The sequence below is a fragment of the Delphinapterus leucas genome, chromosome 17, assembly GCF_059928025.1.
Source record: "Delphinapterus leucas isolate spDelLeu-1000000601 "Yukka" chromosome 17, BTC_Dleu_Yukka2, whole genome shotgun sequence".
NCBI classification, from domain to species: domain Eukaryota; kingdom Metazoa; phylum Chordata; class Mammalia; order Artiodactyla; family Monodontidae; genus Delphinapterus; species Delphinapterus leucas.
This window is the reverse complement of record NC_143145.1, coordinates 19,620,541-19,647,489: the sequence shown is the minus strand read 5'-3', so window position 1 is coordinate 19,647,489 and position 26,949 is coordinate 19,620,541. Positions and strand designations below refer to the sequence as shown.

Sequence of the window (26,949 nt, the reverse complement as noted above, 5' to 3'; positions counted from 1 at the left end):
CAACATTATAATAAACTTTTGAAGGTGGCAGTAAAGTTGACCATAGACTCAAAAGCGTAAGCCTACAATTACATAGTAAATGGAAGATGATATACCATTTGCTTAAACTGTTGAGTCTGAAAAGAGCACAGTCGTTAAAATTCAGGGAAGGGTGACTGTAAGGGCATTTTATTTCTTGGTGGAGAGATACTTGATAAATTTGGGTAAATCATTGGCAGGAAAACTTGAACCAGTCAACAACTAAAGATGCTATTAAAAATAAATATCTTCAAGCCCTTGACTCTATGCCTGGGTAGATCATACATTACAGTGTACTTGCATATGAAAATACCTCCATCTAGTGTAAGCTAGTTGAACAGATTTAGACTTTAATATTCAAATGTAGCTTTTACAGGCCAATTCTGGCTGACGCAAGATACCAAATACTAAAGGGACAAAGGAAAGCTACAGAAAGTTAATAAATTTCATTTATTAAAATTTTCAACCTCCCATCTCATTGTATCCTTTTCCAAAACCAGAAAAAAAGAGTACAATGGATCGGTTTTAGTTTCAACTCTGGCTTCTTTCTTTTCTAAAGGGATTGATGACGCATTGGCCAATAAAAATGACAGACGGTTGGCAGAAAAGAAAGAGAAGGGGGAACCGTGCATGAAACCTTCACATGTTAAATGCCATTTGCAGGGTTGCAGTGACATCATCTTAGGAACCACTTTACAAAGAGGTCTATTTTTTTAAGTACTTTCTTGCTACACTCCTCTCCTTAAATGGGATCCAACTTGATACCAAAGTATCCAATATCGTAAGCAGAGGTATTTGGACAGAGATTCCATGGTATTATTTCATTGCTACTATTCTGGGGATAAATGGTCTTGGACATCTGGATCCAAGTCTCCCTTTGCCAACTGCACAAAGAAGAATCTTGTCATTCTTCACATACGTGTTGATGGCTTGGGTGTTCTCATGTGTCCTAATGAGAAAATCATAGGCACAAGACATTCTTTCAGGTAATTTAGCCTTTAAAGTTCTCTATCAAGAGGAATCCAAGAATTATAGAAGAAAGTTTTTTTAATGTATTTGGAGGCTTTATGTAATGACCTTTCTGAGAACGACTCGCCTCTTTTATGACTGATAGAACTTCTTATAAAAAGATGTATCCATCTAAGTAAATGATTTTGCCTTATTAATATCAACAGAAACATACAAAGTACAATCTGGCAGGCAAAATGTGAAATAGAATGGCAAGAGGAGTTGTGCTTTTCAGTGGAGAATTCACCATGCCATAAGCAATTACATAAGAATTACAGGACTAACAGGATGAAGTACAGTTGATCCTTGAACAGTGGTGGGTTAGGGGCACCAACAGGCTGCACAGTCGAAAATCCCATTATAACTTTATAGTCAGCCCTCTGTAGCGGGGTTCTGCATTCACAGATTCAAGCAACTGTGATCATGTCGTACTGTAGTATTTACTATTGAAAAAAAATGTGCATACAAGTGGACCTGCGTAGTTCAAACCCATGTTTTCAAGGATCAGTGTAAAATATGGAGAGGAGAAGACAATCTGGCTTCAAAACAACAACCACGGGCTTCCCTGGTGGCGCAGTGGTTGGGAGTCCGCCTGCCGATGCGACACGGGTTCGTGCCCCAGTCCGGGAAGATCCCACATGCCACGGAGCGGCTGGGTCCGTGAGCCGTGGCCGCTGAGCCTGCGGGTCCGGAGCCTGTGCTCCGCAACGGGAGAGGCCACAACAGTGAGAGGCCCGTGTACCGCAAGAAAAAAAAAAAAAAAAAAAACAAAAAAAACGAAGAATGATTATTAAATACTTTTTAGAATAATACTACAGAATCTTGTCTTTGGACTGGAAACCTCGAATCTTCCATGAGGAACTCCTTTGTAGGTTTCTAGGGAGGGAGCAATAAGTAAATGAATAAACGTGTACCTTTGTACTAAGTCTTCTGGCTGCCTGCTTACTTCGTTCTACAAACAAATTTTCATGCTTATGTGAGAAAAATCCTTACTACTTCCATTATTTTTCAAAACTTTCTAGTTTCCAAGCTGCATAGCCCCTGCTTAATTAATTTCCCTACATATATAAATTACTGAATTGAATTCAATGGATCTGTTTCTGTTGGATGGGCTTCCCCCTCTACATCTTGGCTTAGCTTTTGAGTCCCAAAGTATCATCCAATAAAAGCTAAGAAGTGTCACCAATTTCTTCCTCAGATACTCATACTAGAGGCATTTTAAGGAACTGTCATGCAATTTGCACCTTCTGTGATTAATTTTATAAAATTCACAACTTAGGCAACTTAGTAGTTCAATTTTTTTTTTTTTTGTGGTACACGGGCCTCTCGCTGTTGTGGCCTCTCCCATTGTGGAGCACAGGCTCCGGACGCGCAGGCTCAGCGGCCACGGCTCACGGGCCTAGCCGCTCCGCAGCATGTGGGATCTTCCCAGACCAGGGCACGAACCCGTGTCCCCTGCATCGGCAGACGGGCCCTCAACCACTGCGCCACCAGGGAAGCCCAGTAGTTCAATTTTTGAATATGTTCCCTTTGTAGGCCTTTAAACCTAAAATGTTTATAATCATTTAGAATCTATATTACAACTTCTTAAAGTCAAAATAGTTACAAATAATTAGCATCCTCAAAACCAATGACTGTCAACCAGGGGTGATTTTGCCATCCAGGGAACATTTGGCAATGTCTGGGACATTTTTGGTTGTCACAACTGGGGGAAGAGTGCTATTAGCATCTAGTGGCTAAAGACCAGGGATACTGCTAAACATTCTACAATGTACCAGACAGCTGCCCACAAAAAGAATTATCCAGCCCCCAAACGTTAGTAGAGCTGAGGTTGAGAAACACTGCTTCAGACTGTGTCATTGGAATCTATACCGATTACTGCTTCCTCCAGAAAAGTAGGTGAATACTCTTAATTTTCCCAGGCCAGGAGAGCATGCAGACTATACCGAAGCTTCGTGAATGTAGCAAAAAAACAAAAAAAAGTGGGTTACAACTTTAGAAAGTTCAGTGCACACTGGCCTTAACCTATGCTATTCAAAATGCAAAAAGAGAAAGTACTTTGTTTGTAGACAAGTACTTACTCTTGGCTTGACAGTCTGCTTTGTCTAAGGTAAAGGATAAGCTCATTGAAGAGATGCTGCTACCATCTTTATCCTCCCAGACACTCAACTGCCATGCCAAAGAAAGAACTAGCTTCATTTTTAATAATGAACTGCATTTCCCCTAGCCATTCTCATTTCTTACATAATTAATTATAACTACTCATTGTTAGCACGCCAGAGCCTCATTAATATCAGCATAATTACTCTCTTGGTATCAGTTAACATTTTTAATGTTTGTCAGGAAGCACTGCAGTTTGAAGCTCTCCATGCTGAAGTGAAACACAGAGGCATAGCTCAGCTATAAACAGTGCAACTCGGAGTGTGTCCCTTTAAGAAAGAGCAGTCAATCATGCATCTCATTAGGGAGTGATTTGCTGCATTTGAGATTTGTAACTAAATTGCCCCTTAGTGGCAAAGTGCTCCTCTGAGGAATGGTTCTTTGGCAGCCACCCAGACACATAGTACATACCTAGCATGTCCCATTACCTTTGCAATTTGCTGTCCTGTAATGTCACCAGGACAAACATGTTCCCTTAACCTTTCCCTACTGCCTGACTTTGTGTGATGCTAATGAATTCGGCCGCATGTTGGAAGCGGATGCATACCAGCGTGTAGCACTCCAAATCCAGAGGGACAGCTCTTATGTTTCAAGCAGAACTCCAGCTCCAGGTAGCGCCCCTCCTCGCATTGGCACACGCGGTTATGGGTGCGATTGCACTCCTGCTTGACGTACTGCAGTTCCTTGCACACTGGGCTGCAGTACAGACACTCGTCGCTGGTGTGCCAGCTGTCTGTGTAGTAGTGGTCAGGACAAGGGGCACACAGGGTCTTCCGCCTCGCTGTGCAGTGCTGTTTTAGGGAGGTGCCAGGAGGACATTTATCACACATCAGCTGACGAGAGGTTTCAGGGTCATAATGAAGGTACTTTGGAGGAAAGGTTTCCTGGGTGGTCCATTTAATGGAGATGTCCAGGAACTAGAAGAAGAAAGGGAAATCGTGGCATGTTAGCATGGAAATGGGGTGGTTCTTCTGTGCAAAAGCATCATTAACCTCAAAGAGTCCTTTAATACCTGAAGCCTCATGCCCTTCCTGCCTACTGAGCTACAACCACAGAAAGTGAGTTCAGAAGCCATAATTCTTGCCTCTAAGTAGCTTAATCTCAAAGACCAAGATGGCAATAGCAGCAAAACATATTAAGTAAATCTAGCTCATAGATGGCTGGAGTGGAAAGCTCATCAGAATAGAAATGATTACGCTTAGATGCACCGCTAAATAACCCATGTGCCCTGAGTGACACTTTACCTGGGCTTCAGGATTATCACTAGATTAGTGAGTTGGGTGAACTAGTGGTTCTCAGAACAGCTATACCAGAATCACCTAGACACCTTGATAACATGTAGATTCCTGAGATTTATATCCCTAAACATTCTGATTCCACAGATGTGAAGTTGGGGCTGGGGATTGAAAAATCTACTGCTGTGATTCCCATGTGTGGAGCCCATACTCAATAAATATAATTTATTCACTTGACGATAGTTGTGTCCCAGGCTCTGTTCTGGGCAATTGGGATACAGTAGTGAATAAAATAGTCAATAAACTCTGTCTATGGAGTTTACCATCCAACTGGGGGAGTAAGAAAATAAATAACAAATTACACATAAATTATACAATAGAAAATAAGTGTTGTAAAAAATGATCAAGTAAAAAAATTGGAAATATGGAGGGGAAGGTAGAGAGATAACAAACTTTAAATGGGGTGGTCACAGTAGCATATTTAGGACGAGATGATATTTTTCTTTTAGTTTTCCCATTCTAAGATGTACTGATTCCAAACATATGGTAAAGTTAACAGTTGGTGATTACAGTCATTCTGATCATTCATTCACTCATGCAACAGATATGTACTGCATGCCTACCAGAAATATACCAGAAATATGCTGGTGAGTAAGATATGATCTTGGGACTTCCCTGGAGGCGCAGTGATTAAGAATCCGCCTACCAAAGAAGGGGACATGGGTTCGATCCCTGGTCCAGGAAGATCCCACGTGCCACAGAGAAATTAAGCCCGTGCGTCACAACTACTGAGCCTGCGCTCTAGAGCCCGTGAGCCACAACTACTGAGCCCACGCGCCCCAACTACTGAAGCCCGCGGGCCTAGAGCCCGTGCTCCACAACAAGAGAAGCCACTGTGATGAGAAGCCCGCACACCGCAACGAAGATCCAATGCAGCCAAAAAGAAAAAAAAAATGATAAAAGATATGATCTTTGTCTCTGTGCAGCTGGTAATCTACTGGAAGATTCCTAGAATTTTAAGACATATTTCCTCCATAACATCATATGGTGCAGTCTTGAATCTCATAGGTGAATGATGTCTAGAAAATTAAATGACCACCTCTCTTAAGGTTAATTGGGAATAACTTCAGGGAGCAGGCAGGGTTTCAGAAGTTTCCGTCCATAATGGCCGAAGAGCTGTGTGCGTAGGAGAAAGAAGATTTTGCAGGCAAGAGTACTGCTTGGGAAGGCAGCGCCACATGGGCATTCTGTCTTGTAGTCTAGATCTCAGAAGGTCTTCAAGGGAACACTGAAGTAGTTCTTCACACTAATTAGAAGAAAAAGTGTTGTTTGTGCGTAGGGGTGGTTTGTTTGGGTTTTATTGTTTGTTTCTGGTACAGGGATCAACACCGACTGTTCTCAGGCTTTGGGAAGGTGGCAGGCCGAACAATAATTTTTTCCAAACTCTCTTCTTTGCAGAACTCAGGAAATCTCACAGAAACCCATTGACCTGGAAAAAGTGTGCCAAGCTAGGGAAACAGGACTCCCTTTTGAAAGAGGAATAACAAAGGTAAAGAAAGGCCTTTTTCATACGCATTTGGGCATTTTAATAAGTAATTCTATTCACTTCTTATTGGGACATGACAAGGGTCAGGGATGTCTGGACCTAATATGAGCTGATAAACCAGATTGAAAGAATAAAAGATCTCACCTAGGGCCATGGACTTTTTAACTGAGAGCAATTTTCAGAGTGCTGTGATGTAAGGGACTCCTAACCAACAATAAGTAGAATACAGTGCAAAACCAGGGCTGCTTCGGTGGTATTTTCAGGACGCTCTCATGACCCGAGGGTTTTGGGGAAAAGTATGTTCTTGAATTTCCCTGGGGTTTTCTATTGGCTCAGATAAACTGGGTCAACATTAGGAGAAAGAAGTGGACCAGTAACGAGTGAAAGCTCTGTGGTTTGGTCTGGATTTGTCAGAAATAGATGGAATCTGTTCATTCAACACATATCTATTGAACATCTACCGTGTACCAGGCATTGTAGAAGATCTTAGCATATGGTGGCACACGAAACAAAGATGCTCTTCAAACTGCCCACAGTCTAGTGAGGAGGCAGAGAACATAGAAGGAAAGAATAAATAACTACAAATAACGATCAATGTTTGGAAGGAAATGAAGCAAGATGAACTGACTTTGTTGCTTCTTGGTCATTCGAATCATATTGTGCTATATTTTTCAAGGCCCCTATGTGGGCTGGGCTCAAATATTTCTAAAATATTCAACGCTAGGAAATGAAGTTTTCCTGATGCAACTCACAAAGCCACAGGAAAGCAATGAAAAATGCTTTTTTTCTCTTGATGTTCACTTTCAATTTCCTGAAAAGCCACTTTTGAGGGTTCTCTTCTTTCAAGAAGCTCGGCTCAGAGGTCCACAGGGATATGCCTTTGTCTTGCTTGCTGCTGCTGAGTGAGCCCCATCCTGGTCGGGCTAGCAGTCCTGAGACTTCCCCCCACCTGACTTCCCATCACGCCCCCTTCCTCACACCAACATGGCTCATTTACTCATCAGCGGACCCTTTTCTCTCTTACCAAGAAGCGACAAGGATGAGATGGGAAAACCCCACAGATGGTGCTCACTACAAGCAGCCCCACAAATACAAGACCTGACCAAGAATACTGATGCAATTTGTATTTTTCTAGGCAATTGGACATGACATTGTTGGTTTCCTGAAACCATGCTTAGGAAATGAGTTGCCATCTCTTCAAAATACAGGGAAGCTTAGGTGAAACGAATCCACAGAGAAAAAATAAATAAATCAGGTTGACTTAAGGATTAGAGAGCAGTTATAATGGTGAAGGTCATTTCTCCTCGGCTACCGCATGGAATGATCGTATATATTTTTTTAAAAATCGGAAAGCCGTTAGGAACTGCAGACTTGTTTTCAGCAAGTTCCATTGGGCCTCTGTGTTTTATTTGAAAATTTTCCACTTTGGTAAAATGACAGAACTCTGTGTGGCCCATATTGGATACTGAGTCTCCCTATCTGGTTAGCCCCAATTCCTGCACCGAATTTCTGGAACCAGTTACTGGACAGAGGATGGGCAAAGTTAATAAAGCTCTTCATCTCAGTCCTCTCTCTCACTTTCTTCTGCCTTTCCTAGAAAAGCAATGAGGAAGAAGCCAAAGGAGGACAGACCATCTTAACACTGGCTCTATCTCCTTTGCCAGCTGATAATATTTAAAGTCTAAGAAGAGTTCAAAAATAAATGTTTCTGTGCAGTGCATAACATAACCACTGATGAATATCTACAAAGGCTGGGACACGTACATAGGTGTCTATGCAGAAGCATAAAGTGCTGTCTGTAAAAGAGGCCAGTCTGCTTTGGGTTATGCTTGGTTTTTAAAGAAAAATTAAATGGAATTTTCTCTCCATTTTTTCTTTCTTCCTCTCCCCATTCCCTACCCATCCATCCTCTGGTGTAGACCCCTAATCCTTGAAGGGAATCCAGAAGTCCTCTAACCTAGTGCCTCCCACCAGTCCAGGAATCTTTCCTGAAGCCCCCCATGTCTCTTTTCTTGAAAGGACAGTTCAGGCTCCATCTATAGTAGCTTTGTCCCTCTCCTCACCTTCCATTTTTCTTTCATGTTGGACTGTGTTAAAGAATGTTCTCTTTCAAACCCAACCATCTTTCCTCATCTGTCAAATATTAGCAGGTGATGGTAGTGGGTGAAGGTGATGGGTGGGCTGAATTAGTTGTTCTCTGAAGCATTTTCTGGCTCTACCATTTTTCTCTCTGTCACTGTAATATTGACAGAGTTTAAGTAGCCAATGAACTTGGAAACAAATGTTTTGCTCTAATCCCCCTCCTACTTCTTGTTCCACTCTTTTATTTGTAAAACCCCTTTTTACAATACTTTGCTCTACTGTGCTTTGATTTATTGTGCTTCACAGCACAATATATGTGTTTTTTACAACTGAACATTTGTGGCAACCCTGTGTTGAGCATCCATTGGTGTCATTTTTCCAGCAGCACTTGCTCACTTTGTGTCTCTGTGTCACATTTTGGTAATGCTTGCAATGTTTCAAACTTTTTCATTATCATTCTATTTGCTGTGGTAACGTGTGATCAGTGATCTTTTTCTTTTTCCCCTGGCCGTGCCACGTGGCATGTGAGATTGTAGTTCCCCAACCAGGGATGGAACTCGTGCCCCTGCAGTGCAAGCACAGAGTCTTAACCACTGGACTGCCAGGGACTTCCCTGTGATCAGTGATCTTTAATGTTATTATTGCAAAAAGATTATGACCTACTGAAGGCTCAGATGACAGCATTTTTTGACAATAAAGTACTTTTTAATTAGGGTATATACATTGTTTTGTAGACATAATGCCATTGCACACTTAATAGGCTACAGTATAGTGTAAACATAACTTTTATATGCACTGGGAAACCAAAAGATTCATGTGATGTGCTTTATTGTGATGTTCCTTTGATTGTGGTGGTCTGGAATCGAATCCACGATATCTCCAAGCTATGCCTATACTGCAGAACTCTCTTATCAACCTCCAGTTTTCAGATTCACCCATGCCTTCCATTCCCTCTGTAAAACCAAGGGCTGCCCCAGCTCGCCGGATTCTTAGCCATGCCTTCTCCTTGAGCATTCCAACTCCCATTTGCTCTCTTAAAAAAGTCAGTGGTATGTTTGCTGCTGACTCTGTTGATGCTCATTGTATGTATGTGTCTATATATGCTGTAGCTGTAACTATAGTTGGGAGACGCAAATATTATGTAAACCAGTAAACATGGGTGTGAAAAAATTATTTTTCTATGAAAAGTAAATTGAACGCTTGGGGGATGACTTGATAAAGTTGAGGCATGGAAAAACAAAACAACAACAACAAAACCCTACCATAGAATCTGAGGTAGCTGAGACAACTGCAAAAACAAAATGGGGAAAACATCCAGAAGGATTATATAATCAATTTATTTCAAAAATGTCTTTAAGTTCCAAAACTGAAATGGATGGGCAATACATTTTAGATAAGGGTTTTCTAAGAAAGACAGCATGGGACTCCAGGTAGCCAACACAGATTCTAAGAAAGGCCTTGACTATATCTCAAAATACAGGTGAATGAATGTTTATTTAAATGTTTTAAGTGAAAATAAAATATTTAAGATCTAGGTATGTAATTTTTATTATTAAATGCTTTAACCGATCTTTCAATTAATCACATAACTCTTAGTCCCAAACATAAAATTTCTAACAAAATTCCCCATATTTAGGAGTTATATGGTAGTGGAAAGAAAAATGGGCAATATGAAGGTAGAATTCTGTTTCGTCTATTCCATTCTAACAAACACACATTAAATCTCTGTGCCAGGCGGTGAACTAAAAAATAATCTTTATAACACATTGGTTGGTACCTACTTTATGATGTTTTACCATTATCATCATTAAGTCTCCACAAGCTACAAAATGAGTCTTAGAATGACCAACTATCCCAGGTCACAGTGATTAGTAGAGGCAGAATTAAAACCCAGAGCATGTGCCATAGAATACTATTGTTTGGCCATATCCTTTAACATTTACTAAATGCTCTAACTTATGCTGTAGCCTTCACGCATAGCCCAAAAGTAAGCCCTAAAATGCTAACTTTTCATTCAGATTCGAGAACATAGTGTTAGGAGATCACGAAAGTGAGGAGATCAACCAAAGCCTTTCCAAAGTCTAGATGAACTGATTTTTCTTTCTTTGTGCTAAGACTAGCTCTTGTCCAAAGTTACTGAGATGGAAATTTCTTAGATGACAAGTGATTTCACTACAGCAGGCTACCAGTATATGCTTCTCCTTAAAGGATACAAGAATACACTTCCTCCAGCAAATTTATTTTTGCATGATGCAATGCAGCCAGTCGCATACCACTGGGCTTGCTCTCTCTGGTATACAGAACCATGAGTGACCCGGTGGGTTTCCGTTTATGGAAAATTCATTAAAAGGAGCCCACACAAAGCTTGAAATAACTACTTGGTTTGGGAGTTCCTTTTGTGATCCCTCGTCATGATCTTTGCCACAGAAAACTATTTGAGGACTCTCCAGAGTTAGCTAAACTTCTGGTCAGTTTGGAAACCATAGTATTTTACAGTTCATCTTAGCCAAGAAAGGAAACATTCAGGATATATATCATGGTGAGTTTCCTAAAGATCTCTTGTAGTATAAACTATAAAGCTTATTTTTTAAAAAAAAAACACCTCTTTTCCTATGAAGGTTAGTTTACTTGACTTTCTATAGTCTTATAGTGTAGTAACTTCTCTCCTATTTCCTCCATTCCTTAAATAATTTATTTATTCATTCATTCAGTGAACACTTATTGAAACAATTACTATGCTCTGGAAATATTGCTAAACAATGGGGTTGAATAAGTTAACGTTCCTGTTTGCTAGAACATTCATCCAAAAGCCTAGGCTGATGTAAAATACTCATAAATCACTGCAAAACGATTGGAGGTAAAACAGAGGAAAAAGAGGATCAAGAAAAGGCTCAATAGAGAAACAGGTCAGAAATGAGGAGAAGCTGAAATTAGACAGTGGTAAGGAGGAGAGGAAGGGATAGGTATGATATATTAGCTGATTGCATGGGGAGGGAGGTACTAGAAATAGCAAATAGAGAACATGCCCATGAATTCTGACTACTAGATATGTGGTGTTGCCATTAATTACCAACAGCAGGAGGAGGAAACAGTTATGGAGGAAGACAATGAATTTAGTTTTGGATCTTCCAACTATGAGACTCAAGTGATGATGTCGAGTAGACACTTAACTACGTATATTGGGTATTCAGGATAGAAACGCAGCTAAAGACACAGATTTCAGGGTTATGAACACGTAAATGGCTCTAGAAACAGAGAATAGGATGGCATTACCCAAGGATATTGTACAGAAGCAAAAAAAGATTAAAATGTTTACCTTTGGAATCTACAGACATTTGCAAGATGGGATGAAAAAGAGGGAAAAAAAAGTAGGGATATCACAGAAAGTTTCAAGAAGAATGCTAAATGGATAATGTATAAGAATATCTAAAAAGCGTACAGCTTTTAGATCCATTAGATTGATGTGAATTTACAGGAGCACTTTTAGCTGGAAACCTGCATGCCAGGGTTCCAAGCTCAGTTCGACCACCAGCTTAATAACCCTTGGCCATTATCTTACCTCTAAAATGAGAATAATCCTTATTTTATCTATCCCTATACAATTGTTTTAAAATTAGTAAAGGGACACAAATAAACTTGGTAAAGAATAAGATTCCAGACAAGAATGAGTCATTATTACATATGCTAATTACATAGGAGGTGGGAAATGGGGGACATTTTGAATCAGTCTCATTTTAGGAGACATTTTGAAGTTTCTTGTTTAGTAGGGAGTAACACATCTAAAATATGCCATAAGTCGATTATCTATCCTATTCTTAATCATCTCCAGAAAAAGCATCTCTGACTTGTTTTTAAAATCAGTTTCAGTATCTTCCCAACTTGTATCACTTGCTTGGTCTAAGTAAAATATTTCAAGGCAGTTCCACAGATTTGCTTAGAGGGCTCAGATAGAAAAGGATTTGTTTCCATACACCTTAAATGCTTAGCATGGTGTCTTATACATAGCACGTATTCAATATATCTATTTTAATTTTATTCAATTCAATAGATATTGAGTACCTACTGTGTGTAATTAGGATTACTGGTGATTCTACAGACACAGATAAATAGCCTCCATGTAAAGGATAAATTTTCAAGGACAAGGACAAAATCTGCAGCTTTCTCATCTGTAAAATGATAGTGATGACAGAATTTGCTTAAAGGAAGATTTTTTTTTTAAGCATCTTTCATTTTGCTTGGCATTTTGCATATACTGTTCCATTTGTATTTAGCTTCTATTTGAAAGGTAAGTGTGTAAAAAAGCAGGTAGCTCATTTGAGAGGTTTATCTCCTGCTGCCAGTTCCCCACCTGAGGGTCTACCACTGCTTAATAATTTCCACAATAGCCAGGATTAGGTCTCTCAGTCAGGATGTAGAGCAAATGCATTAAAATCTGTTCATCTACTAGGAACTGATTTGCTGCCAACAGCTTTTGCTAGGTAAACAGGAGAAAGGAAACACAAGCAATTATGATTTATTAGATGAATCACTGGGCAAAATTTTACACTCTTTTGCTTCCCTTGGGGCTGAAGAACTGTCTCCAGGTAAAACTTAACTTTAAATGAGTTTTTTTCGGTTCCCTTCAAGAAGTTTCCTCTAGTTGTTTGGAGGCTTTTTCAATTAATTAGCAGTACCTTGTTTATGTTTGGAATCAACCAGAATTGTCAGAACAGAGTTGCTTATGAGGCTTGTGCTGCTTCAGAGGAGTTTATAGATAATTAACATTTGATAGATTAACAAATAAATGAGAGAATCTCTAAGACAAAAGAACTTGTAATGCAGGTAAACACTTCAGACTTCCCGAGGGAGATGTGTAGAAATCTCCCACATTTTGGATCTCAGATCTTAATATTTCTTCTCTTGGACTTCTATTAATCACCAGATTTGAGATATAGCATCAATTCTGAAAATTTCAACTCAACAACAGGGCTGGTTGCAATTTTCCTTATAATTATGTCCATTCAGGCCCACTTGACAAGCACAAGGGTGATATCACTAGTTCAGTTTTCCAGCTACAGTCCCTGGCATTTTGAGCTCAGAATGGGCAATACATTTTAGTATGTTGATTTTTTTTTTTTTTTTTTTGGCGGTACGCGGCCCTCTCACTTCCGTGGCCTCTCCCGTTGTGGAGCACAGGCTCCGGACGCGCAGGCTCAGCGGCCATGGCTCACGGGCCCAGCCGCTCCACGGCATGTGGGATCTTCCTGGACTGGGGCACGAACCCGTGTCCCCTGCATTGGCAGACGGATTCTCAACCACTGTGCCACCAGGGAAGCCCTAGTATGTTGATATTTTTGAACATCAAGTTTTAAATTCCATTTTATATCTACCTTTCCTCAAAGATAATACATTGCTCACATCATCCTATGGGTCAGTCTGGTTGCTAATGATCTAGATTGAAGCCCAATCAATATATGGTCAAGGGTAGCTGGTGAGAGAAAGTTAGAAAAAAACAGCCATGGTGGTTATGAAATGGAATAGAAACTAGAAATGGAAATGGAATAAAACAGGATGTGATTTAAACATGTAGACATTTATCTTGTGCCTACAACATGCAAAACATCATACTGGAAGCCCTGGGTGATATGCTGAATAATAATAACATAGCATATTTAACATCATTACATAATAGGCTCTATACTGAGCCCTTTCTTCACATGCTATTGTCATCCATCCCCTCCAACCTCTGAGGTGATAGTATTAACCCCATTTTATAGATGAAGAAACAGTCTCAGAGAAGTTGAGTGACTTGTCAAAAGTCACAGAGCTAGTACACATCTGAGCTGGGATTCAAATCCAATCTTGTCTGAACCTAAGCCTTTAACAATTGACTATTCCCCCGGCAACCTGCAGTATTACTAACGAGATAGGCATATAAATGATCACCTGTGACACAATGTAAAATTCAGTAAGATCTATATTTTGTCTATCCGTCCATACATCCATCCATGCCATCCCATCCCCTATCTATCTGTCTATCTATCTATCTATCACTTATCCCTATGAATAAATTCTTCTCTGTCTTCTGTCCTGGAATGCAGTAGTTCACACAGCCTCTCTGGAAGATGGTCTTGTGAGACTGAGCAATTAGTTGCACTTTATACTAAGCGGCGGCTTCTCAGTGATGCACCCCCTTGAAGTTGCCTTCCTTTTTTGCTTACTCTTCTTTCACCCGCTCTTGCTTCCCTGGGATTGCACTTTTCTAATAAGGAGCTAAAATATAAAGCGTTTGCCTCATGCTCTATACCCTAATGGGTCTGGACTTAGAATTCAAGTCCAGAAAGGAGGCCAGGACATTTAATTTCAACAGAAAAAACAAAGACAAAAACATGGTGACCCCCTCCAGCTGAAGGAGGAGCTGAAAAAAGGATGAAAAAAATACATTGCAATCACTTTGACCAAGGATATGACTCTGAGCCGCATCCCAGGACATTCTTAACCCCGGCAGAGAAGAGAACCCTGGTTGAAGGAACCCAGAAGCGTTGCTCTGCCTTATGGGTATTTTTCCCTGGGCTCAGCAGCTAGATGTAAGCTCCTACAGGACAGAAAATACTTCTCAGCCAGGTCACCTTAGGGAAAATTACTTAACTTCTCTGAACCTCAGTTTCCTTGCCTGTAAAATAGATACCAATCTCCACATTCGAGGATTTTTGTGAAAATTAAGGTTGTTAGCATTGCCGTCTGTCCAGGACCTAGGACGATATAGAAATTAATACCTGGAACATGGTTGGTCTGCAGTGAAAGAGGGAAAGAGAAAAAAATGTTGGGGGTCATATATGGACAATTAAGTGCTCTAATGTGGAAGTGACTTCTATCATTGACACTCACAAGTCATTGCCAGAACTATTCACACCCCTACCCCCTTCCTCCCCAGAGAAAACTAAGAACTACAATCTTACCATGTTTCTGAAAGGGAGGAGAATGGAAAATGTTTACAAACGGCACTAACGGCTACATCACTGTGCAGTGACCATCACTCACACTTCCTCGTTGACCTTTATTTTAGCACAATCGAGTTGATTTTTTTCCTTTTACTGGATGTCAGAAGAGACGGGAAGCAGTGTGGGAGCAGAGGGATGTGTCTAACAGCCCATGTAGAGTTCCAGTGCAGTATTTAATGGTCATGCCAACCCACCCATTATCATGCTTATTTCACCTGAACATTTGACACTTATTCCAAAGAGCAGTATGCAGTTGTCAAGTACTTCCTTGTGAATACAAATTGAAAACTCTGCTCAAAAGGAGTCTAAGGAGATTGCTGGTGACCATAATTATACCGCTTTAGTAAGTCCTGAGGGAATGTCTTGGACCTGGCTTCTAACTATATGGGATATGAAAATACACACATTAATGGCTTCTGTGCTAGCTGAAGACAAAAAAGGACTTGTTTCAGAATGAAAAAATAGTTTTTAGTTTAAAAGAATAATCTGTGATCCTAAAGCCCAGATCTAGTCTTGCTACTTAAAAGCAGGCGACATTTCAAAAGCTGCTTCCTCTCGTGATCTCATTGATTTAAACAGAATTTCTTATAAATGAAACCAATTGGGCAGAAGAAACTTTGACAATTGCAACAAAATAGATTTTTTTAAAAAATTTCTTTGGTATACTTTTTACATAGATAACTAAGTCCATTTGATCTTCGTATGTCTGGAATATTAGCAGGTATATAGTAAAAAATTTTGATTCATTTTTTAATGACAAAGACTTAAAACCAAAGCAGACCTTCCACACGTCACCTGGTCCAACACCCCTATTTTAGAGATGAACAAAGTAAGACTCAGAGAAGTGAAGTCACTGACTGGACCTCAGAATCTAAGGCAAAACTGAGAAATAAGATCCCTTGCTTCTTGTCTGCTGTTGTAGAGCTCTTACTGTCATTACACCCCACAAATGAATTCCTAAATTACTTTTGTTGGTGTTGGTGTTGGTGGTGATGCCAACTGATGGTGGAGGGGGGCTTTCTAAAGAATAAGGTCTTGATATCCATATTTTCTAAGAGTAAAATAGTTTTTTTGAACAAGAAAGTACCATTACATGGCAAGGGAGGTTTGGGGATCAAAGACCAGAGAAGAAAACTGAATTTACTAAAGGCGGTCACAAAGCTCAGATGAATTACTGTCTTGTTTTAAATCTAAATTCATCTTGACACAGGTTTTCCTACTTTAAAGTTGATTATTTAAGAGGCTCTTATAGAAAATGCTTCCAAGGTGCAGACTAAATTGTAGTGAAAATCCTAAGACTACTCTTTTTAGTTTTAAAGAAGATGCTTCAAGGAAATTAAACAATGTTTTCACAGTATTAAAACTATAATACTAAAGAGATTGATTTTTAAAAAATCCCAATAAGAAAGTAATAAATCAGGGCTTTTTGGAGCACACTACTTTTTTAGAAGTATGACCTTCAGAAATGACCTTTCATTTCCTCCTGCATCCTCTATCCATTTATGGTCTGGCTGATTCAGGTGCTTCTGAGAAATTAGGGTGAAAAAAAAAAACCTACCCAAGCACCTGGAAAGTTATGTCACCTTGTAGTTGAGAGAAACCATTTTAGTGTGTCTGTAGACTGTTCTGGCCTTTGGAACATTCATTTAGCAAGGCCAGGTAAATGTGAGAGGGAGTGGGTACCACACAGCTTCTTACCTAATGTGTTGTAACACTATTCTTATCCCTACAACTGTCTAAAAGAATTCTTTTTTTAGACTTTCTATGCTAGTTACCCCAAAATAAATATTCTGTGGTAGTGAGTTCCAAAAACTAATTACATGTCACATAAAAATACCGTGTGTATTTCAAGTTGGCTATACCTCACTCTTTCTTCTTGCATAGATAGTTTACAGATGTTGCTAGGATTTCTGATTGACTAGTTCCTGCTCTTGTGGGTTGCTAGGTTTTATTTTGATTTTTGTTTTCTTTTCTAAACATGGCTGCCATTACTGTTCATATTTGCATTTTGTTTACCTGACTATCAATATCAGAAACGTACTCTGCAGCTGCTTCCTCCTTTCCTCTCTTGCCCTGTGAAATATCCTTCCCTATGGCTTAAAAACAAACAAACAGAAAAAACAAACAAACAAAAAACCCATTCTATGCTCATGACCCAGATTTTCTTATCTCAAGTCCAGGCTTCCCCTGTGCTCTGAACTTTTTTGAATCCAAATGCCTATTTGACATCTCCATTGGGATATTTTACGAATGTATCAAATTGATCAAACCAAGAATGAACACTTGATGGGAAGGTCAAAAAGGGGATTCAGCTGAGGTTAGGTAGCACCTGCAAGGGTATACATATAAATCTGGTTCATTTTTGTTGCTCTCTTAAGAGTGGACCTCCACGACAGTATTGGTATGTATCTTCATAGTAGAAATGGACAAAAGAATATTTAAAATACTGGTCAGGTGGGTAGGGTGTTATATTTACATTTTGAAAGAGATCAAAGCTAACATTAAAATGTTAGATCTCCGACAGTAAGCTACATTCTGTTGGGATCTCCATGGAAATTGCTGGTAGGTTATACACACACCCCAGCAAATCTCACCGTAGCTCCTTTGACTCAGCAAACACACATTTAGCGTCAGGCACTGTGCAGACCTGGGGGCTATAAATATGAATCAGATGAAAATTTATGTTTGCAAAGGGCTCATATTTTGTTTACCACAGGCGTAGTACTATCCCCTAGAAGTTCTGGAAATTCGTGGGTGATTTCTGTTGTCACAGTTTCTATGTGCTGCTAAATGTCCCCAATGATCAAGAATAATCCCATGTCCCACATACTTTCAAATGTCCTATTGACTGATATAAGTGATCTAAGTTAAAAAAAAAAAAAAAAAACCATTTATCATTATATGAGCTTGGATTTGAACTCCATTTTATCTATTTATATACACACACACACATATATATACATGCACATATATACACATATGTAAAATATATAAATATATATACACAAACACATATACATATGTATATACATATAAAGTGGTTTTCGCATGATTTTTTATACATATTGAATTTTCTAGGAATTTAACAACATAAAATTTGATAGAGGGTTGTACTTTGTTTTGTTTAAAACTTTAGCGAGATTTGTTCTCCATTCAAAAAATCACAGCACCAAAGCCAGGACTGATCATGGTTTTGAACCCCAATGTGACACATGTGCTCCGTCTTTGTTCCTCCTAGTCTGTTCATGGCAATTCTATGTAAAGATGCTAATATAACATTACTTCACTAAGTCTTCTAGTGAAGCTTATTTTATTATAAATTACTTTCTATTTCTCCTTTATAGTATAGTTATGCCAGTATATTGATTTTTTAGAATTCTGTATGTAGGTAAAATATAGGCGCTCTAAATTTCATTTCAGGAGAGCAAGGGAGTTGTTACAAAGGGTTTGTTTTTTTCTTTGCGGTACGCGGGCCTCTCACTGCTGTGGCCTCTCCCGTTGCGGAGCACAGGCTCCGGACGCGCAGGCTCAGCGGCCATGGCTCACGAGCCCAGCCGCTCCGCGGCATGTGGGATCTTCCCGGACCGGGGCATGAACCCGTGTCCCCTGCATCGGCAGGCGGACTCTCAACCACTGTGCCACCAGGGAAGCCCACAAAGTGTTTTTTTAATAAGTGCATGGAAGAAGTCTGATCTGATGGAGAGCTACTGCTCTACAGGGTAAGACACTCAAATACACAGATAATGTTGGCATCTCTGCTCCATAGTAACAACATCAGGGGTAGCCTAGCATCATTAGGTAAGGCGTTGAATAATGCAAACATAATTTTTTACAAAATTACTCTTTCTCTGAAATATACTTTCCAGTCCTCTTTTTGGGGGCCACAAAGGAGAAACTCAGGCTAAAGGAAATACTGCTGGTCAACGAGATGCAAAAGGAAATAATGCTTTTCACAGGAAGCTTTCACAAAAAGGGAACATGCAGGCAGGGGGGGCTGAGAGTTGCTTAGAGCAAAACCCAGCTGGCAAGTTAGTGGATAGGAGAGCAAGAATATTTGAGTGTGTGCTTAGCGCCCCTTTGATAGACACTGCCATAGCTCTCCTTCTAGAACTAAGTGGATAAAACATCTGGCACAGAAAGCCTTCTTCCCTGACCAGTGGAATTTGACAACTGTGGTTTTAACCTAAGAAGTAAAATTAAAGACCAGATTGAAATTAGGAATTGTGCTGACGGTTCATGGGTGATCGAGGCCAGAAAGGTTGCTAGGGACAGAGGTTCAGGACTGTTGTGGACTGAATATATGTTAGATTCTCCCCAAAACTTCAGAGTTATCATTCTCTTAAACAAACAAACAAAAAGGCTAGACAGATATACTCAACCACTGGGGGAAGGGAAGGAAACCAAAACAAACAACAGCAAAAGGAGGACGGACACATCAGGCAGTTGTCCAGAGAAAAAACATTTACTACCCCCCAGTGCTACACCCCGCCCCCCAACGCCAAGCCCTAGTGTCTCACATTAATTCAGAGCTTAGCTTTGAGAAGGCCAGTGGATGGTTCTAGAGCTCCATGTTGGGACGTTTCAGCCACCAGTTAAAATCTAGCCCTAGACCAGGACGTTCCTAGTCTAGGGAGGCTCCTTGAGCAACCATGAAAGAAATGACTTGGTGATGTGACCACCTCATCTCGCAGAGTAGGTCTCTAATTAGCTACACCAGTGAGCATTCCAGAAAGCCCATGCCTATGGCATTAGTCCTAATGACCACACCCCCTCAGTGCTTGCTTACAGGCATATCCTCTGCTCTCACAAAAAGAATCTAGAATTGGGGGCTTCCCTGGTGGCGCAGTGGTTGAGAGTCCGCCTGCCGATGCAGGCGACACGGGTTCGTGCCCCGGTCCGGGAAGATCCCACATGCCACGGAGCGGCTGGGCCCGTGAGCCATGGCCACTGAGCCTGCGCGTCCGGAGCCTGTGCTCCGCAACGGGAGAGGCCACAACAGCGAGAGGCCTGCGTAATGAAAAAAAAGAATCTAGAATTGTACTTTGCCTCACAATTTTACCTTCTTCCACTTCTTAGATTCAGGATGCCTTGATTTTATCTCCAACAGTGAAACATTCTATTGCTCCTTCAAGGTAATAGTTGTTGGCCATCTCTCCCTCCCATGAGCTTCGTCAGCACTTTGTGTACGTAATTCACTTGGGTCTAGAGCACCCTACAGTTATCTGTGAGCATAAGGCTAGAAGCTAGTGTTAATATGGAACAGGAACTTTATGGGGTTATCTTGCATGTGTGCATATTATTATCTCTATTTTATAGAAAACTAAAACTCAAGAGACATGTAAATTGCCACACGATCTTTCAAAACGTAAGCAGTGGTCCTGGTATTTGAATTTTGATCCAAAATAACCAAGTTCGTAACCACTGCACAGCAACTTTCTTTATGAGGTCCTGGAAGGCAGGATCTTTTATGTTCCCAAGTCACCTAGTGCTTCTCCTTTTGTTATTCTTCTTATGCATCCAATATCTGCTTTTCCCATTAGGTTATGTGGTCCATGGGGACAGAAATGGTGTCCATGTTTTCCATTCTGCCCCTAGTGCCTAGTGGCATGCCTGGTACAAAGGACTAAATAGCTGTAATGCTTCCAGTTCTTAGAACTACATCTTGGTGTTTACAGAAGGGCATTTGGACTCTTCATGTGTAAGTACAAAGTATCTTTTTTCAATTATTTATAAAATAAAGTCAATCTCAGAAACTACAGAAAGGGAAAGGGAAATCATTCCTATTTAAAGTATTTACTGTGTTCAAGACAATAAAAGGTTTCTGTTTTGATAATGCTGTATCATTGACCATTAGTAGATGCTGTATTATCTAAATATATATCTTCAACCATATACAGACCAGATATCAAAACATTTGTCTACTTATTATTTTGAAACACTTATTATTAAGTATATATATTATTTAATGGAAATTCTAAAATTTAAAAGTTACTGATAATATGTTTATTATGAATTAAATCTTTGAGAGCATATAAAAGGCTAGGAAGAATAAAAGGGTACCCATTTTAATAGCAGAATTATTTATACTAGCCCAAAACTAGAATGATTAAGTCAGTTGTGGTGTAGCCACACAATGGAATACTACACAGCAGTGAAAATGGATGCGCTTTTGTACATCCAACACTGGAGACGATCTCACAGTAGAACCTTAAGTGAAAGCAAACAGATACAAAAAAGTACATAAAGTTCATTTATATAAAGTTCAAATATAAGCAAAACTCATCTCTGGCATTAGAAGTCAGAATATTGATTCCTCTAGCCACAGCCGTAGTGGTGACAGGGAGAAAGCCCAGGAAGCTTCTAGGGTGCTGGTAATGTGGTGTTCTTTGATCTGGGTGCTGGCTCACAAGTGTTCACTTTGAGAAACTCAAACACTTAAGATTTGTGCAATTCTCTATGTGTGTCCTGTTTTAATAAAGCTTCACTTTTTAAAAAGTTCTCCATACTATCCATATTGGTGGAGTTATTTTATATAATATACATATATACATACACACATACACATATAGGTATTATCTGTAGTGGTACATAAGATTAGCATACTTAAGTGTGGACTCCTGTTAATCTACCTTTTCTTTAGTGACTTTGCTATTTATTTACTTATTTATGTTTGTGTGTCCCAGGAACTAATTGGAAGACTTCCTAGCCTTTCATTCACTCTTTGTGGGTTGGACATTGATATTCATGCAGTTACTGCAACAACTTCCAAAACACATATGTGGCTTAAATATGGATTTTCCTATCCTTTCATGAATGTCTGATTCATGTCTCAATGCATTCCACACTCTAGTGACATAAAGGAAATAAGCCATTGGTCATAGAATAATCTACGTACAAATCTTATTAATTTGATTGGTCAAAATCCAAATTAAAAACAAAAAAAGAAGCTAAAAGTTACAGAGATTCCTTCTTTCCCAAATTGTATGTGTAAAATAACTTTTAGCTCTATTTAGTGCTGAACTTCAATTATTTAATATATTTTAGAACCTAGTTAACATTATCTCACATTACATTGAAATTGAGAACTGAAATATCCCATTTTGATAATAAAACGTTAGTAAAATGTTAAACTGCACAGTAAAGAATGTGTGTGCATGTGTGATCTTTTCTCTGGTGCCACTTATTCAAAATTTCCTATAGCATTTGCTTAAGTGGGGAATGAGCCTAATGATGTATCATATATTCACTGCGTCCAAAGTTTATTCTAATTACAAAAGTTTTAAGGAAATTGACATCTCCCAACTTATCTTGATTCTAAGAGACCACTTTATTGCTAATGATAATAATAATAATGATGATGATGATGCTCAGGTTAACTAAGCAAAGATGGTATGAACCATCTGAGATGAAGAGAGACAATAAATAGAATGGATAAAAAATCATTCAAATAAAAATGGTCCAGAGCTCGTCTCTTCTCCATAAACCCAGCAGGAACTTTCCAGTGTAAAGGGACACCCTAGGAGAAGCACAGTCAGCTTGAAAGAGGTCTCCTGTTCCAACCTGACCCCAAATCTCTCCTGGGAGAGGAAGCAAGTCGAGCTTTTTCCCCATCAATCCTCGGGGAGGTCGAGAGACCGGGAGGCGAGAAGCCTCCCCAGGCGCCCGGGACACCGGTGCCCGCGTCCCCGGACCAGGGACTTACCACGAGCGCGCAGCACAGCAACTTGTTCATTGTGGTCCCCGGGAAACCTCAGGCGCTCAGAGGCGGCGGCTGCGGGGTGAGCGCTCCGGTGCGTCTCTGCAGCCCGTGCACTCATCACGTTATATATAGTGTCCCGGCAACAGGAAGTATCGGCTTCGCTTTGATCATTCGTTCCCTATCTGGACCAAAGTTTGCACCTTTCTTTTTTAGGAACCTTGGGCGGGAGCGGGGGAGTGGGGCTGGGGTCCGGGATTAACGCTTTCAGAGCCAGGGCGGAAAGAAACGGCGCGGTGGGGGGTGGGGGGGCGGTGGGCGGTACTGGGACGGGGATGTCTGGCCCCTGGGAGGCGGAAAAAAAAAAAAGCCACCGGGCTACGGAACAAGGCGGCTGCTGTCTACGCGCGGCTCTGAGGTTTCCTGACCCCTTCCCGCCAGCGGCCGGCCTCCTGGCAGCCGCGGCCGGCGGTGGGAGGGCTGGGCGCACGCTGGGTAGCTGCTGTGCTGGGCTTCTCCACCCCGAGCGTCAGATTCAGCCAAGATCCGGGCGCAGCCTGCAGTGCGTCCCAGACACCGTATTCCACTCTTGTCTGATCCCCTTCTCAGCCGTTTCTGAGCCCTCCAATAACAAGCCTTCTTATTCACGCACCGCACTGCCTCAGAGCACTGCTCTGGGAGTTTGCAGTCATTAATCTCCAAGGTTGCATAGACATGTAGAAGAAACTCCTCTAACTTGTCTGGTCCTAAAGCCCATGCTTTTTCCTCTTCACCGTTTGTCGCCTGGGGTAGTTAGAGCCAGAGATAATCAGCCCAGGAAAACTTCCTGCCTAGGGCAGGAAACACCTTGCAAGCTGCGGGATACATTCGCAGCTGTTTTCTTCATCAACACCATCATCATCAAAGGGTCATTGGTACCTTCTTGTCCTACCTACTGAACTTCTGGAGTTGCCTCTTCGAGGTCTTTCCACCGCCCCCAAGCTGTTGGCGGAAGTCTGGTGCTTTTCCTGAAGTGTTCTTGTCTCCCCCATCCACTCCCACCAGCTGCTTAGCTGAAAGTTGGACTTGATGACGTCTAAAGTGTAGACCCATTTTGAGGGCTTGCAGTTTACTGATTTGCTCTCAGGTTGCTACCAGAACTCTTTGCTTGCGGATGCTGAAAAACCACTGCAGAGCCAGTCTCCCCAACAGGGCCAGGTGTTCAGTTCTGTCTCCTGAGAAGGTCAATTTCGGCTTTTCACCAGAGTTCAAGGAGAGGAAGGTGAAGAGAATCAGAAGAGTGGCGCCAGGGGCAAGTATTACCAGCAGGGGTCAGAGTATCTGCCCTTTCAAACCCACATCTTTCCACCAGGAGGTCCAAGTGGATCCATACACAAGAGTAGAAAATATTTAGAGGGAAAGAATTCAGCTCTTCTGCTCTGACTGTGAATTACAGAAGACAGAAGGTCCTATTCAGCTTTCTCTCTCCAGAGCCTGGTGGTTTCTTAAGTGAACTAGTGAAAGAATGAAGTGAAAGAATGAAGGTCAGGGAGTGGGGACAAAGTGGTATGACTCTAGACCTGCCCCTCAGCTTTTTTTTTTTAAAGATAGATTTTATTCATTTCTTAAAATTTTATTTATTTTTGGTTGCGTTGGGTCTTTGTTGCCGCACAGGGACTTTCTCTAGTTGCGGCGAACGGGGGCTACTCTTCATTGCGGTGCGCAGGCTTCTCATTGCGGTGGCTTCTCTTGTGGAGCACGGGCTCTAGGCATGTGGGCTCAGCAGTTGTGACTTGCAGACTCTAGAGCACAGGCTCAGTAGTTGTGACGCACAGGCTTAGTTGCTCCGAGGCATGTGGGATCTTCCCGGACCAGGCCTCGAACCCCTGTCCCCTGCATTGGCAGGCAGATTCTTAACCAGTGTGCCACCAGGGAAGCCCTGCCCCTCAGCTTTTGAACTTCAGTTTGACACCTACAATCTGAGCTACTAGCACCTAGACTGACCATGGGACTCAAGTAAATTTGAGTGTTAGTAGTTAAGCACTATATAAATGGCAGTATTACTGTCTTTCTCAGGATAATGTTTGTCTGGGATACTATCTGAAGGCATTTTCCTTGAACTGTCATATAACGCTAATGTGCAGGAGTCAAGCCTTGGGGAAAACTGATCAAGGATTGAATCCCGCAGTGTTAACCCTGGGAAAGTTTTATGACTGCCTAAGCCTCAGTTTGCTCATCTGTAAGATAAAAATAGTACTGCTATTACAGAAATGTGGGAAGGAGCAAATGAAAGCATTTTAAAAAGTATTCCATAAATGAGATTAATCACTAATTGTGAGCGCTAAATAAAGGAATGCATGTAAGATAACTCAGCACAGTGCCTGGGCCATAGGAAATATTTACTAAATTACAGCGCTGATTATTCTCGGGGAGTAAGTAAGATACCAGGCTTTACAGCCAGACTGACTCCTATACTTGAACCCCAGATCTACTACATCCTGCCTCTATGACCCCGGGCAAGTTTTAACTAACTTATTTGTGTTTCTGTTTGGTGTCTTAATCAGTATAATGAGGATAAAAATCATACCGCCCTCCGAGGATTATGAGGGTTATTATGAGGATTACATTGGATAAAACATGTAAATCACTCAACATAGTGTTTAGCACGTAGTAAGTGCTCACTAACTCTAGCTGTGGTTATCATTCTTATCCGAGGTGCTCGTAGAGACATTTATAGGAGCACAAGGTAAGTCGGGACTACAAGCTCCTGAGGGCAGGAATCATATGTTTTCCTATGATATTCCTTGAAACTTTTAGCTCAGCGTCTGGCCTCCCTGTAACTATTTGAGAAAAGCCAGGGCACCATTTGTCTAGAGTCACAAAATAGTCTGTGTATTGACTGTGCATGTCGGGGCCTGACCGTGGGCTGTTTATTAATCACCCACTGCCAGGAAACAGACACTCTGAGTTATCAGTCACGTCATTTGTTATATTCTTGGAGCAATCTGGCCAGTCCCCCTGGCTCTTCCCATGTGACCCACTACAGTGAGTAGCAGGCCCTGAACACTCAGAAGCTGGAGTTCACCTTAAGCCTGGATTGGAAGGGACCTGGGCATTCGGGACTGAATCCAAGTGGAAATGTCTGAACATTCACTTGGTAGACAGACTACACCCATCTTCCTGTGACAGATCCTTCACTGGCAGGGGCCATTGAACAGAGTGGCCCGTAAATTTAACCTTCTGTTTCTGGGCACCAGAGACGTGTGATGTTGACTTTCTAGGTCATCTAATCAGATGACCCTCATCTTCTCTTCCCTGAACTCTTGAGTTTGACCCCATGTTGAACACATTTTCACTGCACGTGTTTCTGATGGCCCTTGCTTCTGTTTCAGCCATTTGTATGGCTTAAAGAAATCGTGCCTGAATATTGGGAAGCCCAGGAGGAAAACACTTCCACTCTTCAGCACAGCAGCAAAGCACCTGATACAGGAGGCCATTTATAATCATCGTTATAACAGAAATGCCTGAAACGCAGGACAGGGGTTGATTTAGGTCCTTTGGGAGACCAGGCACACAGTGGGCTCTGAAGTGACTGATTGAATGTCTAGAACATATTACACCTGAGCTCCCACACCTGAAAACTGGAAATACAAGTTCTGAGGTTACATAGAGGAAAGGTTATTAACTAGAAGAACAAGAACATATTCCTTGTTATTTCATTGTTAGTAAATCTTTTTCTGATCTTGTAGGAGAAGGAACAGAAAGAAAAGAGGAGAAATATGCAGTTAGCCTATTGATTTTCTTTTATTAATGTTTGCCCGTTTCTTCATTAACAAACACAATTTTAACTATTAATATTCTACACAAAGCTATTTGACTTTCAAGGTGTTATAGACTCTGTACAGAAATGGACATGTACTTGCTTTAAAAATAACGTGCAGAAAGGCAAGCACTTTCTGCTTGAGTAAGTCACCCATTGTTTAAGGATCTGGAAGTGTTGCCAGGGGTCAGTAAGAGCTAGTTATGGTTTCCCACTCAAGCGTAGTGTGACTTCAACATTGTCAGTCATTCGTTAAAATAACGCTTTCGTTGAAAGCTCGTATTAATCACACAATCACACAAATATAAATACATGGAAAGAAATAAGGTACAGTTGGAGCAACTGAGCCAGTATGATTTTAAGCCACATCTCGTGTATATTAACTAGTAGTGAGAAGATAGCCCTTGGGCAGGAAGGACAGGGTG

At 40.9% G+C, this 26,949-nt stretch overlaps 1 protein-coding gene across 1 annotated transcript in view; it reads right to left on the bottom strand.

Annotated features, from left to right (window-relative positions):
* Window positions 1-22,846, bottom strand: part of TNFRSF11B (TNF receptor superfamily member 11b) — a 28,705-nt gene extending 5,859 nt beyond the window's left edge. The window contains exons 1-3 of the mRNA XM_089898584.1: window positions 22,732-22,846; window positions 17,046-17,125; window positions 3,734-4,103 (exon numbers count right to left, since the gene is read on the bottom strand). Of these exons, the coding sequence (XP_089754710.1) occupies window positions 3,734-4,103; window positions 17,046-17,125; window positions 22,732-22,846 (565 nt within the window). The remainder of the gene's footprint in view (window positions 1-3,733; window positions 4,104-17,045; window positions 17,126-22,731) is intronic.
* Window positions 22,847-26,949: the final 4,103 nt, after the last annotated feature.